General features: G+C 37.0%; 1 protein-coding gene across 15 annotated transcripts in view; it reads right to left on the reverse strand.

Moving 5' to 3' along the window:
- Positions 1-15,493, reverse strand: part of LOC105317899 (roundabout homolog 2) — a 79,879-nt gene that overhangs the window by 13,530 nt on the left and 50,856 nt on the right. For 14 of the 15 annotated variants that reach the window (XM_066076159.1, XM_066076160.1, XM_066076167.1 and 11 more), the window contains 6 exons: positions 6,517-6,840; positions 4,420-4,698; positions 3,964-4,230; positions 2,736-2,875; positions 346-505; positions 8-226 (listed from right to left, as the gene is read on the reverse strand). In XM_066076159.1, coding sequence (XP_065932231.1) covers positions 8-226; positions 346-505; positions 2,736-2,875; positions 3,964-4,230; positions 4,420-4,698; positions 6,517-6,840 — 1,389 coding nt within the window. The remainder of the gene's footprint in view (positions 1-7; positions 227-345; positions 506-2,735; positions 2,876-3,963; positions 4,231-4,419; positions 4,699-6,516; positions 6,841-15,493) is intronic. The other variant, XM_066076165.1, reaches the window with a different exon arrangement.

A 15,493-nucleotide genomic window follows, 5' to 3' on the forward strand; every position in this document is an offset into this window, starting at 1 on the left:
GATGTACCTGATATTTGCAGGGTTCCAGAGCTCAGAGAAATGATTCTAGAATTTTCCGTAATCGGTCGGTTGTCCTTCAGCCACCAAATCTGGGGTTTGGGATCTCCATATGCCTCACAATGGAGGAACCCTACCTCTCCCGTGGGCAGGTTCTGGCTCTGTGGGCCAATTCTGATAATTGGGGGTGGGCGAGTATCATTTACTGAAAACAGAAGGGGGTGAGTGTCTGAAAACAGAAGTTCATGAGAGAGATACATTTCAAAAGTTACATTACCAAATTAAATGTTTCCCTAACCCAAGACTTTACCCCATCCTATGCTACTATTTTTAGGGAATGACCTTTACCTTTAACATCTAGCCTTGACAGAGCCTTGGCTGACCCCAGTCCGTTGATGGCCTCACACTCGTATTGACCAGCATCACCAAGCTGAACTCGCTCAATTCTCAACGTCCCATCCGAGCCCACAGAAAATCTCCCTGAGGCAGTGTTTTGAAATAACAGGGTCTTAAATAAAAAAAATATATATACTTAATATTATGAAAAACACAACAACCCATTAGGAACATGTAAATGATTCATTTTCTCGATTTCTTAAACCTAAGATGGAGTCTAGTCACAATATTCTCAGAGGCATCATTAGTTTAATTATTGAATCATGGTTTTCGGATAATGAAAAGCCTATTAAACCTTTCATTAAATGCTAAAACATGCAATAAACAGGCAAATTGCATAAAAAATTAATTGCAAAATAGCTTAGGTGCGAGAATTCTCAATTTCAATCCCGCAGACTCGGTTTCATGGCTTCAAACGAGTAACAAAAGCCTAGGAAGAGTGAGTCACTAATATGGCCATCTCGGAAAAAAATGAGAGAGAGAGCACAAAATCAATTTTGCAGGGAAGAGTCTTTATTCCGATATTGGAAGTGATCCCTTCTGCCACTACGAGAAAACAAAACTGTTGGTCTTGACCCCTAATCAGACCCGGCCATTGCTTTTATTGCTGGGGCGAAGCTGACCTCAGAAAACAGTGGTCAACTTATCTAAACCTGCTGAACAGAGCTTGGAGTCAGAACGAGGTGCCATTAATCAAATTTTACATGGTATTTCTGACCGATTCCTTTGAGAGCAATAACGGATTCTTCATTTTCCCTGACATTTTGCAAACAAGCATGTTTAATAAAAGGAGACGCATTGACTTAATCATTGTGCGATATGCATACAATAATCACACTTTAATTATACATGTATAATATGATTTGGTCCACAATGGAGAAAAAAGCTCGTTAAGTAAAAACATCACAAAGGCGCATTATCTCCCGAAATTAAAACAGGTATTTGAGCTAGATATGCATTCATGAATGATTAAACAGAATTTTCGCTTGGAAACCAACTTATGCAATGCTTCTATTCACATTCAGTCTGCAAAATGGGCCCGATCAGCATTCAAACAACAATTAAACCTGACAAAGTTAATGACAAAATTATGAACTATGGGAGGTATACCATTCTTTTCATATGAAATATTAAATCTCCTTTTACAAACTGGGGGCTCGGATTGCCGGAGCTTATAGAATTGCTGCCTAATGGAATTGATTGCTTTGCAGTCTAAGAGGGCACGGATTCCAGTACACAGAACAATATCATAATCTCTTGTCTTCAGAAAGTGCCGGATTAGGAAGAAAAGCACGAATCTAATGCAATTTGTCAATCATGACACTGCACCTAATGATTTCTGGCTAGAAATATGAATTTTTTATTGCTCGGGTCAAAAAGACGGGACTAAACACAGGGGAAGCCATTAATGGTATGACTTCAACCAGAAATACATGGCCAAAAAAAAAATCAGGACATGACTTTTGTCTGCCGAAAAAAGATAAAGAACTCTATTCATGTACAACATACGCAGTATGAACGAAATGCATCTAGAGAAAATATCTGTTCAAACCCGGGAGATTTCCCAACATCAATTTAGTAATATGGAGACCGCATTTTTAACAAATGTTCTCTATATTGCCGAGGACATTGCAAATGGTACGGTAATGATTGTAAGAGAATGCCGATCACGTTAACGGCAAAGCCACTTGATGCACGAGCCTGATTGAAGAAAATCCTCCATGATGTAGCTTTTGCATTGATCCGCTCAGTTGATGGAGGACTATTTGGAGTCTCTTGAGCCATTGACTGAAGGTTAAATCCCAAACTGTCAAGGCTCCGCAAATTAAACTACTGGTCTAGAATTGCAATTGTACTCAGAGAAAGAAATAGAAGAGAGGAGAAAAAAAATTTACTCTGAAATACTTGAGCTTGAATTACTTTGAATGCATATGAGAGCCTGCAACCTTGCTGAATCATATATCAATGTCAAGTTTGATAACAGCGGTCTTAAAATGGTTTTATTTTATTATTGGCATCCTTAATGTTGTTTTTCCATCTTCTCATAACCATCATTAAATTTATATATCTATTTATTGCATTAACATGAAGAATACCTCCCAAAGTTCTATGCCCTGAACAGGTCTCCCTAAGCAAACAAATAACAAAGTCGTTATTATTTCAGACTTCATGATGTATTTAAAACCCCTCGGAATAAATGCAGATCGGATTCTTCAATAAAACAGCCAGACAAAAGAATATGATATATGCATTCCCAGAGATCGAAGCACTTAACGATCATTGAATTATTTCACCTATAATTCAACTATCTTCCGCAGCCATATTTGAAAGGTTATAGTCACCTTTTCCCCTGAGGGCTTGCTGGAAGTTTTGCTCCAAATGATGGTGGGTTGTGGGATACCGATGACGGAGCAGTGCATGGTCACAGTACGACGAACTCCCACCACTTGGTCGTGAGGTTTGACGTTAAAAGCCGGCTTAACTGGAAAATTGAACATAGAACACATTTTATGCACTTGGAAAAAAAAAGGTCTTCTCGTAAAACAACGAAATATCATAATCATGTATGGACATATGAATAATGCTTTTTATAAAATACGATTTACTGACGGAAATGAATTATAAAATAATAGATAATTTGCAGACGGAAATGTTAGACTGAGGAATCAATTCTTACATTACAACTAATATTAGACTGGAATGCAATTTAATCTGAATAAAAATAAATGTGAGACGATAATAAAACAAGTGATTTATGCATTTAAATAAGCCTTCTGATTACAAAGGCGTTTTGAGAATAGTTAGAATATGATATATAAATGTAGACTTGAAATAAGATACAGCAGATTTCATATATATATACACGGAACACATAACAATTTTTTTCGTCTGTGAATGTCATTTAATCTGGGTTCAGAAAAATTTTCACAGGAAAAATATGTCTCGTGTCTGTTAAAAACTGATTAAAACTGATTTGAAAGCTAATAATGTCCAACACATATCATTTTCAAATTTCCACGGAGTTCCTTATCATTTTCTTCATTCATCATCCACGTAACACAAGGTTCTATCAGTTTTCCCTTCATAACACAAATCCCTTTGATAATCTTTTACACCTACAGTAAAGTGCTGATGTTGTAATATTTTTTCACATGAGACAATCACTCAGAGTAGATAAAAACCTTCAAATTTGTGAAGACATATTACAACATCATAACACTCAATTTCTCATATCCACCACAGGATATCGCTAAAAATATAACAAAAAATTCCTTTCTTGTAGCAGTTGCTAAGCACACTGTGCACACATCATTTTTCATCCTTATTTATATATATAAAGCATTTCCTAACATCCATGATCCTCATTATATGACATATTTAATGAAACTTAAATATTTCAAATAACATGCCACAAACTTTGGTTATGGTATTAATTTACATATTTTCCCATAATCAATGTACCACTGCATATAAAAAAGATTGCAGCCAAGGGGAATAACTCTAATAAATAATTTATATTAAAAATTTGTCCTTTTACTGTGCACCTTAAGTAAATGATTATTTACTTACATTGAACAGTTAGTCTGGCCACGGCTTCTGCTGTCCCCACAGAGTTACGGGCCATGCAGATATATAACCCTGCATCATCTGCCTCAACCTTTTCTATCCTCAGTGTATTGTCCTTCAGCACCCTGATTCTCCCATACTGCAGATTCACATTCTCTTTCCTCCACTCCACAGAAATGGGCGTGTCCCCTACCACCTCACACGGAAAATGGACTGCTTTTCCTTCCATGGTGATTTGGTCGATTGGGGCTTTACGGAAACTGGGTTTTTCTGGTAAAAAAAAAATATCAAAATAAGTATACCAATTTTTCATTTCAATCAACATGTTTTTATTTTTCATATAAATTTCATTAATTCCACTGCATAATCATGTGAACTCAATTAAACAGAGAATTTTGTAATACATGTAGCTTATAAATATTAAAAATTGAGTCTAGACATAGGAGTAGGGAAAAGTACCCAGAACTGTCAGTGTTGCAGGAGCACTCTCTCTTTCGCCTGCTGTGTTTGTGGCGACACATTTGTATTTGTCTGCATCGTTCAGCGTGACCTGAGAAATGATCAGGTCGCCATTGTCAGATATCTGAATTCGGTTGCTCTGCGTCAGAAACTTTCGGCCCTTCATCCACAGGACCTTGGGTGTTGGTTCGCCCCTTGGAGGCCTACAGCTGAACTTGGCCTTGCCGCCGATGGAAGCATTCGTGTTGGATGGAGAATGTAGGAAATCGTCTCTCAAAACTGGAAGAAAAGAATTGATGTGGGTCTTTTTGACATATACATGTATAATGATAAGTGACAATGAAATCGCCTCTCAGAAGTGGAAGAAACAATGTGGGTGTTTATGATATGTATACAATGGGTATGTGACTGTTGCAGAAGTTCATATGCCATGCCATTGTATTACTGTCTTTGACATAATTGTGTATCAAATTCAATTTGTTGTTTATGAGATCTATCATATTCATTTCTACTGGAAACCCTCTTCAACATGCTTTTTTTAAATCAGAAAATATTAACTATATCAGTATTGTGGAATTTCGTGTGAAAAAATAATTTGAATTTGTAATATATATCTCCTATCGAAAAGGTTCAATTATCAAAGATTTCAGCTAAAAAATAAAATCTACCGAGATGCTGAGAACCTGTGTGAAACAATGAAAGGAAACAATCTCTATATGCATCCACAGCTGTTGTGTCAAGGGTATATATTAAACTATTCGAGAGCAGCTGGGAAAATATTATCTACCATAATCGTAAAAATTGTTCCACAACTTTGTGCAGTCATAAAACTGCATATCATCACTCTAGGGTAGAAACCCTGCACTGCACACAGCTTTTTAAATTCATTGAGCATTTCATTATCACCATCTTTTGTTAAAAGGCAACTACAAAACATTTTGACACGTCTTCAGAATTGCAGCCTTTTCCCATCAAATGCGTATAAAACTTCATACTCCAGTCTCAATTTCCATAACAAGCGGCAAAACTTAACAATTCTTCCCACCACCATAAAGGTATAATTTGGATAAATTGGACAATGGACCGATATCGTTATGCAACTCTGGGGTACACGAGACAACTTCAACGTTATCTATACCCTTATCTGTGTAAGTGACTGCCAGTTTCCTCCACGATCCCTTTCATCCACAGAGGCCTACGCTCCACAAAATTTATTCGATTTTTATAGAAAATACCATTTAATTGCTTATTTTAGTCACCATTGAAATTCCTTTAAGTGACAAGTGGTGGGATCAGCAATAAAACGATGGATAAAGTCTGGGTGAATGAGATATAATGTATCTATATCCTCAACATCAGAAACACTATTCCACGTCTCATTAGGCTGGGTTTTTTTTTTTAAAACCTTGGTTCAATACACAAAAGCGAAAAAATTATCAATTCCAAAATACACCTCCCCTGCGTTAACAAATAGAACAATGATAAAGTAATTTCTTTTTATTTCTTTTTCTGCATTTGTGGCCAGGAGATTAAAGTCTACACCATCTGTATGTATATCAGCATAAGAGAGACTTGGTCCTTTGAAGCCTTTACAAAAACAGTTATTTATCACTGGAAAGCCGGTAGCCATGTATTTTTAACTGGATAAGTGGGTCATGAATCTCTATCATGCATTTAGAAAATGTCAATTTTAACAGCTAATTCACAAATTTGGTACGCATGAATTCTTAAGATTTTCGCTTTAAAGAAAAAAAAAATGGACAACTCCCTATGCAACTACAATGCAGATAATTTGCTACCATTAACGACTTTCGGAAAAACTTGAACCAGAGGAAGCTGTGTAAACGTAAATGAAAGGACTAAGATAGAAATGGCAGGAAGTTGGGGCACTTTTCTCTATGGCATTGGCCTCATCAGTCATTCCTTTTTTGACCCTTTTATATGCAAAAAAACCCTGGTTATAAAACAAGCACAGTTGCCTGCCACCAGATATAGAATATAGAAAACAGTTCTGATTTTTTTCTTCCCTTTCGTTATGATAAATCATTATATGAATTTTTATTTAGCGCCTTCAAATTTTCTCTTTCTCCAAATTACCTGCTATTTTTAATGTTGCATTTCTGGAGATGGCACTTCCCAGTATGTTGGTGGCATTGCAGTAGTAGACCCCAGCATCTGACTTGTCCTTCTGGTGAATCACCCTCAGGAAGAAAAGTTTCCCTCCCTCAATCAGCATCTTCTGGGAGTAAGGGTCCTCGTCCATGGTCTTCACCTTCCTGCCATTGTGGTACCATGTTATGGTGGGCTTGGGTTTGCCGTCTGCTTGGCAACTCAGGGTTGCAGGGTTGTCTCTAGCTAGATAACCATTTTGTGGGTGTTCCAGAATTTGCGGATAGGCATCTTGGTCAGTTGGTGAGGCACCTAAAAGAAGAAAATTCATTGATATTGTAGTCCACTGAACTTGGTATTTTCAATCTAAAAAGCTAAAAATAACATTCTTTTTATTTTCTTTTACAATCTCGTACAATTCTTAATGATGTCAAATGAAATGTGTATCTGAAATGCTTCATTATAACTCTGATCCCAGCACAGACAAAAAAAATATATGTGCTAGAGCAGAAATAATCTGTAGTATTTAGTACTGTATGAGTTAAATCAATATGAAAGCCTGGTGATATTGCTATACTTAAGCCCAGAGATTTATACAATTTGGCTTGGCACCTCCAGCAACTTTCACCCAGTGCACATCAAACTTTTGCATTAAGCCACATAATGAAGATCTAGACACAATCAGAATCAATTCTGTGCATTAGCAATCTTGTCAAAATGACTGGGATTAGAACCTTGTCAATATGGCACCTACCAGTCTCCTCACTAGTGATAAAATGCCTTAGAGGAGAGAGCAAAAATTTACATGCACTCAGCTTCAAATGAATGGCCATCATTTTTATCCCAGCTCCCCAAATTGATATGTCCACAAGCCAAGACCTAATCTTCCTCCGAAAACAAAATCTATGGAATCCATTTGTAAGGATTCTCGAAAACTGGAGGCAAGAGGGCATCCATATTTTGTAGCCGTGTAAAATTAGATGGTGGGGAAACAGTAATGGGAATATATGGTCTTTATTACAAGCCCTGTGGTCATTTTTCCTCAACCTTAAACTCGATTTTGCTACCTTCCATGACCACAGTGTACAACCCCATCCTGACCCACCATAACACAAGCTCGTCCATCTTGATAAAAATTCATTGACAGGGAGACAAATTCAGTTTGTAAGGCCAGACGGAGGATCTAAAAGCTACCGCAATATTTACTATCTCTGACACAACTGTAACATCTGGTACAATTTGGGCCATCAAAAGGGAATAAAAATTTACGATCAATTAAAATCATAAACTCGTTACTGCAAAGATAGTATGTCATTTCAGGGTGCTTATTACGGTGTTAATAAATTAACCCGTTGAAGAAATGGCCCGCTCTGTTTCATGTCTTATTCGGAGAGAGCTGACACATGGTGCTTCTTAACCAACTTGCAAATCTAGAATCAAATATTTTCCTCCTGATTTTTACTACTGGTGATTGCAATATGAAAATGTCAGTATGCTTTCTCATTGATATTGTATTACTTTGAGAGAGAGACATTTATTGTGAAATATTGGCAATAAACCGTAATGAGAGAGAGATGTCCCAAGATTTTCCTGTCCCCTTTGATGAGGGGCTTTGCTCCTCCTTCATGTAAATATCCGAAAGCAAAATCCAATACTGTCATATGAAAATTTTGCCTTTTGCGACCTCTCTCTTACCCTTACTCTGATTAATTATTGATCGAATTCAAAGTCATCTGCATTACAAAGCCGTGACCGTTTGTGTAAAATGTGAATCACCTGTCAGCTCTGAGGACCAATCTAAAGCTGAAAACCTGCATGACATAACAGACAAGACCCATTAGGCTCTTAACACTGGGACCGAAATTCCTTTGAAAATAGCCGCTGCTAGCCCACTTGGGACCGCCACAACATCTGATGACCTCTTGATCTGTCATTTGGTCACTTTGACTGTTCTAACAAGGGACACTCAAGGACCAATGCAAATCCCCCACACATCTTCACCAAACAAATCAATACCTATTGAAAATATTCCTATGATTTCCCCATCACTACATGTAGCTAACAGACCCATGATCAATAGAAACAAACTATTGATACAACATAGTCTTCTTCTTTTTTTTTCTTCGGAAAAACCACCGATTCACAATCAAATTGACTTTTTTTTTGCTTTTAAGTCTTACACCCTAAAAGGTTTCTCTAGAAGACAAGGAAAGATGGCCATCAGTTTGCGTACACATAACAGACCAGAAAATGTTTATTTATGGCATTGCTGAGTGGCAAAGATAAGAGAATCAGGGAGTTTGTTTTATGGATTCTGCTTCCGTACACACACATCAGATGGACCCCGAGATAGGGACCAGGACTTGCGAGAATGCTGTCTCACTTGGAAGAACAGACAGATGCAATAATGGCGGAAGCCTAATAAGATTCTCCTGACAATTTGCATATTCCTTTCAAATTATCCCCATTTCTTTGTGAGGGTCAATTCAACCTTCTTTTGAAGACGGGCTGGTGTCGTCTTTATCTTAATAATGTCTCCTTTGTCATCTGTCATTGCAAACATATTTTCTATTGCCCAGTACAATTGCAAATCAGCCCATTAACTGAAATTTAAAACTAATGGCACATTCAAAGCTACCATAACACTTAAATCGAAGATATTAAGAAAATATATTCCAACAACAGAAGAAAACCACCCACTGCTCAAATTGCTAAAACACTGATGACCACACCAGAATATATAAGATTTGCTTGCAGACAGTGTGGCTGCTTCGTAAAATTTATGCACATGCTCCATTGACACCGAGCCTTTTTTCTGCTGGAGCTTGACCAATGTTTATAATTATGCCTATGTACAAGGATTGATTGTTTATGTTGGAGGTCTGCAGGTTATTTGGTCAGAGCAAACCTCTGTCCTGTATCAATATTTATTTTTATAGACCGCTGGCCTGGAAATTTATCACACTGTACCCTCGATATATTTTGATTGCTATCTGCTCCAGCGAATTTAGAGGTAATTCAAACTAAAGGGAAGGGGAAATGGTTTAATATTCTTAAAAGGATATTACAGATTTCCTCAATTTGTGGCTCAGTTGAGCAGCTAAACCAGGTACAATAGGGTATCACCATTCAAACAATGGGACGATTGCTATCAGCCAAAGGTTATCACCTTGGCACAGGCTTTATCTCCCATTACAGCGCAATTAGCCGGACAATACAGATATCCTTTCCACCTCCGATTTTTATGACATCTAAACAAGAATATTAAAAGAGCATAAACATCCCAATTATATACCGCAGGAAAACACTTGTGAAAGCAGAAGGCATCAGCCAAAGCACTCACTCAGCCAGCTCTGGTATCCATCACCAAAAGGGTCACCTAGGTCTTGACTCACAAATTCCTAGCTTGTTGGCGGTCACCTTAGGTGATGAGGATCAGGCATAAACAAACAATTAGAAGCCATCCCATCAAGCTTTTAATGATATGCATGCAAAGAAAAGGTGGCCAACAGGCAGGTTTTCTGACTCCCCTGTGGGTCATCCGCTCTGCCATGGGCTTTGGTCTCCAGCTGGGGTGAGGCGGCCTGTCTGCTGCCAGTATCCTACCAGGGGGCAGTGACAAAAGACCTCTCTTCGACAGATTATCTTGTCTCCTCTGGAGAGTGTATATTGGTTTACATCTAAATATTTATGAGATGGTTATCATTCCAGTAGTGGCTTGATATGAGAGATATGAATTGTTTGCAAATGCTGTTTAGTCAACACACCGCATGGAATATTCAACAAGGAGCCCTTGATGGGACTGCTGTGAAAATGGAACAGAAATCTAGGAAAGAAAAACAACACTCATCAACGCTGATACCTAAGTTGCTATGCTCTTTGTTCAGATCAAAAACCACATCTTTATCTCATAAACAAATAAAGAATTATGAGAAGGGATCTTTTGCCCGCTAATACCCAAAGTTCACCTCCTTTGGTTTTGGTTTGATACAGAAAAAATCAGAAATTGTATTGTGTAATAAATCAAAAATATTTTGGGGGGTACCAATTCCCCTGGCAGCTATTTGTGTAGCGGTCAGGTTTTTTTCCGGTCAGGTTTTTTTCGGGCAGGATAGTTGACAGCCTGTCTGCGGTTATCATTGGACCCCCAGTCTGTAGTTCTACAGACCCTAATGAATCATATATCTGACAGGATGTCCTCCGTTCCTTGGAGGTGTATTGTCCATATCAAATTTTGACAAATTCGAGTGTGAAGAAAATTATCTCTGGACATAGAATCCAATTAGTCCTGACAAGCTGTATGCTGAGCTGGCCCCCTATATCAATCACCAATGGGTCATTAGGCCCTGTTGGTTCCAATTAACCATGCAGTGTCCAATTTTTCATGCATGTAAATTATCATTCATGTCATCAGGCCAAGACACTCAAGATGCTAAAGAACCACTGTTTTAGCAGATTTTTTAATCAAATGAAAAAAATGGCCCAATATTAAACCAAGCTCTCCAAAAACTATAATTTCATATAATATACCAGTCAGTTAACTTCTTAGAGGATTAAAATGGAAGATATTGTACGTGATATAATTCCGTGTCTTTTAGACCTCTCCCATTTTAATTGCAAAGATCTTTTTCCTTGAATTAAGCAGTAATCAAATTAAAAATCCTTTTAACCACAAAACTTTTCACACATTAACATGTTGGCAAACTGATTTGCCCTTCTTTCTGTTTTTTTTTTTTTTTTTTTGTTTGTTTCAGATGCACGATGTTGAAGGAAATTGAACACAGGAGCCACCAAGGTTTGGCAACAATCTAGGCGTTATCTGACTAGAAATGTGGTAATTGCTCCCCAGAATGATGTATTGAGTATTGATGGTTCTCAATACTGATGATGGAGTAGTGAGATTACAGGCCCAATATAGAGATGTAACAATCCACTGGGCTTCCAACCAAGATGTCTGATGCAAGAAGACAAGTATTAAAAAGCCATCCTGGTGTGCCCTGCATCTCCAAGTCTCAACCTCTTCATGGGTAGAAATTGTTGTTTTTCAAAACAAACCATGATCGACTATAGACTCTATGCATTACTGTAAGCTTATATATATATAAAAAAAAGAAAAAAAGAGAGAGATAACAGCTATATTTACTTTACTCTATTTCAGCTGTAAATTGTCATGCTGAGAAAAACTATTATTTAGGTTTTTTTTTCACTTTATGGCTTCATTTGTATGCTATGAAGCATTGCAGCGAAAAATTCTAGTGCCCCGATGAAACCATATAAAGCTATTGCCTTTCCTTCTAATATGGCCACAAGATTGACGAGAAGATTACTCGGGATTCCAATCAGTACATGCCAATACCCAGAAAACATTGTTGACCATATAAGTACAGAGTTTTGCCTCACAAGATAATTATCCTGTCATTTCATCACACATCTGTATTTGTTCAAGTCTTGTATTGGTCTTCTTAATCAGACTGTTGTGCCTAATAAAGGCAATTACAGCCAAGTATTATACCCACACGAAGAGGGGTGTTTGGGGCTCATGGCCACTACACCGAATGTAAAAGCTAATGTCCGGTAATGATGCAAAAATCTCAATCATTTTTCACTGCTGTGTCATCGTACCAAATTTTGTAGTTCAGGAGTCAATATAGCAACGCAGATATGGGGTAAACTCTTTGTACCTTTCCAATGCAACAGAAGGAATTTGGAGCAAATATGTGCTATCTTTATCTGACCTGGTGTGCAAGTCTCAATAATACTGTTTATACAATGGGCAAAAAAATCTTGTTCTGGATTATCAACAGTATTACGAGCACCTAGTAGAGTGCAGCTTTTTTGTTAGCAAATACTTCTGTAGCAAAGGTGTGTTATTTCTGATGAAGCAAATCTCTTATTATTTTTTCCTCTTCAAAGGAAGACAGTTCAGTAGAAAGACAACATTGTTGTGAGGAGCGAAAACTATCTCTGGCATTTTCACAACTAGATCATTTGCGCTTGTGTTTCAAGAGAGGGAGAGGACTCGAAATTAAGCTAATTCAAAGATGCCATTATGTAACTGATAATGTCGGAAATCCATTTACGAGTAAATTAAATGATGGCTTTTTCACAGGTTCCATCTTTGTGAATAATAAGTCATAACTAGGAGAGAGGCAAAAGACAAATTAACAAAGCAACCAAACTCTTGAGGACTCATTTGCAATCACATTTTTTTTTCACCCAAAACAAAACGCTCTCACTCTGATGTACTTATGCCCCACAATAGTTGAACCACAATGTTTCATTCCCAGATGCTGAAGGAAAAAAAAACAACAATAAAATAGCAAGAGCTATTAGCAAGCAATTTTAAAAGCTTTTAAATTGTTTCATGTTGAAGTTTTCATGCTAGAACAATTAAAGAATCACACCTCAGCATCAAATAATCTTCCTTTGATTAATTCTCCACATCTTTTTACACTTTCCAGTTTAACAAATAACAAATTGGAACAGCATTTAAATAAGGAAGATCTTCCAAGCCGATTATTTATTCAATACGAGTTTTACAAGTGGCTTTTGGCTCTCTGTCTTGTTTTAAGCCACGTTCAACAGAGGCAAATTGCCCTGTTTCGAATTAAAATCAATCGGCTTGAAAACATCAAGCGATTCGCACGGATTAAAAGCAGACACAAGGGAAGGAGGTTGTAACTTTATGTTTTACTACGTATCACTTGAACAAAAACAACACCTCGACTTTGGGGGCAAGCAACGCACAGCAAGAGCATGTGAACAGTATAAATATCATAGGGAAAAAAACATGAAAAATACAGAAGACATCAATTAATTCACCAAAATTTCAAATAAATTTGAAAGATAAAAAAAAGGGAGTTATAGAGAAGAACTGTTACCTTCTGGTAAGCAAGGAAAATTCTGCTTGAAAATGTGTGAGATTATTGAACCAATGTGTGAAAAATGGGCACTTAATTCCAACTTAATGGCAAAGGTGGGGTTTCTCCCATCTGTATAGAATATAGGATTGCATGGAATGAGCTAAAATTTCTAACCAAATCAATAGAGGTCTACTAGAGCATCTCTACTGCAAAACAAAATTATCATGGCAATAGTTCAACTCAGTTGCAATTCATTTTTGCTACTCTTCTGATGAACTTCACAATAAAAAATCTTTTTTATCATCATTCACACATTGGCGACACATTAGAATGCGCTTTTGAAAATGCATTGCACCTGCTTCCAGATCGGAACTGCATTAAAGAGCATTTGGCAAAATTCACCAATTTCTGCACAACATGCGGAAATGTTTGGAACAGTTCGAAAAACACTAAGAAAAACTCAAAGAAACAGATGTTTCAGTCAGAGAAACTTTTATTTTCTGTTCTCAGACATTTAGCACTTTTCCATGAATACCATCTGAAACGGTTTCAGATTTACAGCTTATGCACAAGATTTCACAAGTACAAAAAACTGTAAGGATATCAGAGGGGAAAAAATCCTCCTGATGATGCTATAAAAACATTAGAAAATGATTTTATCAATGGTCGGTGTCAATGGCTTCTTCAAATAATCTATCTTGATTCATTCTGTCAGAGGCTTTTGAAGGAAGCACAGAGAAGGCAGCACGTAGTACAAGAATAGAAACCCAGGTTTATACAGTATAGATACTGATAGGTTTGTGAACTTGCCAGCAGAAAGACAAGTGTCTCTCATCCCATGACTTAATTACATCAGAGGATAAAAAAACAACAACTGCGATATTTTAACTTCCATTGCCAAACAATTCTTCAAATATGGTTGACAAGCAGAAGATAGAATGCTCCATCAACAAATTGAGCACTGGGTTCTTTATGGCGGTCCTGGATGGCTTTCCATTTCCCCCACACCATACTGTCCTTGCAATAAAGTCTCTAGTTTTAATTCCTAGTTAATCAATGAAACATTTAGCTTGTCATGGCTGATGTGATCTACGATTTTGATGGTGCTGGAAAAAATTGGCCATTTTCAAACCCAAACTACCCTTCAATTTGTGCACTTTATGGTTCTGTTTTATGATATAACCCATATCGTTTATAATTAAACCAATTCTTGATATGACAAAAATACCCATTAGCATTGGCAGTTTTTTCTCTTGATGGACATAATTAATCAAACTTTTCCTTCTATCTGCATGAGGATCATTTGAATAATGTATTAAACCTCTCAAATGTGTTTTTGTCGCGTTCAGTGTTGTTGTGAACTTTAAGTTGATGAAACAGAACACTGTCTCCTCCAAATTTCAAATCTACTTTCAAATCTTTATTCCATAAACTTTGTTTTTTTCAATGTCTTTATGAATATTTCATGACTTTTTGACATTTAATGTTCGGATACTTCATCATATCAGATGACCAACAAATCCGAAGTGAGGCTAAAAGTTTACCACAGTTTCACTAAGATAAAATTTCATTTTCATTTCAGGTTTAAAAGCAATGTCATTCAAGTCAAAATGTTTAATAAAAACACACACACTACTGTAACGATTTGTAACCTAGCCCTCCCTATGGAATTAACTCAATACAAACAGACAGAATGAACTTCACACTGACCTGCTAAAACTCTCTAAGATTGACTATTTTCAGTTTAAAATATTTCAAATTTCTAAGTGCTTACAAATCTTTTTCAAAATATTTACAAAATCGGGCCGGCACATCAAATGAAACCTTTCTTTTCTAAGCACAAATCCCTTTTTCAGCAATCTTCAATGCACCGCGCCCATAAGTATAGTATACTGGTACACAAAACCTTCTGATCTATTGCTTCAGAAATATTCCAAAAGGTCGGCCAGTTCAACTGGACAAAAGCAAATGGTCCATTCAAATGATCCTCTTATATAGCATTTGATCTACCATAGGGAACAACAGGATAATTTGTTTTCCTTACACCCTGACACATTCAGAGAGAAAATGGACTCATTGTGATCGGTCTACACCACGGCACC

The sequence above is a fragment of the Magallana gigas genome, chromosome 2, assembly GCF_963853765.1.
Source record: "Magallana gigas chromosome 2, xbMagGiga1.1, whole genome shotgun sequence".
NCBI lineage: Eukaryota > Metazoa > Mollusca > Bivalvia > Ostreida > Ostreidae > Magallana > Magallana gigas.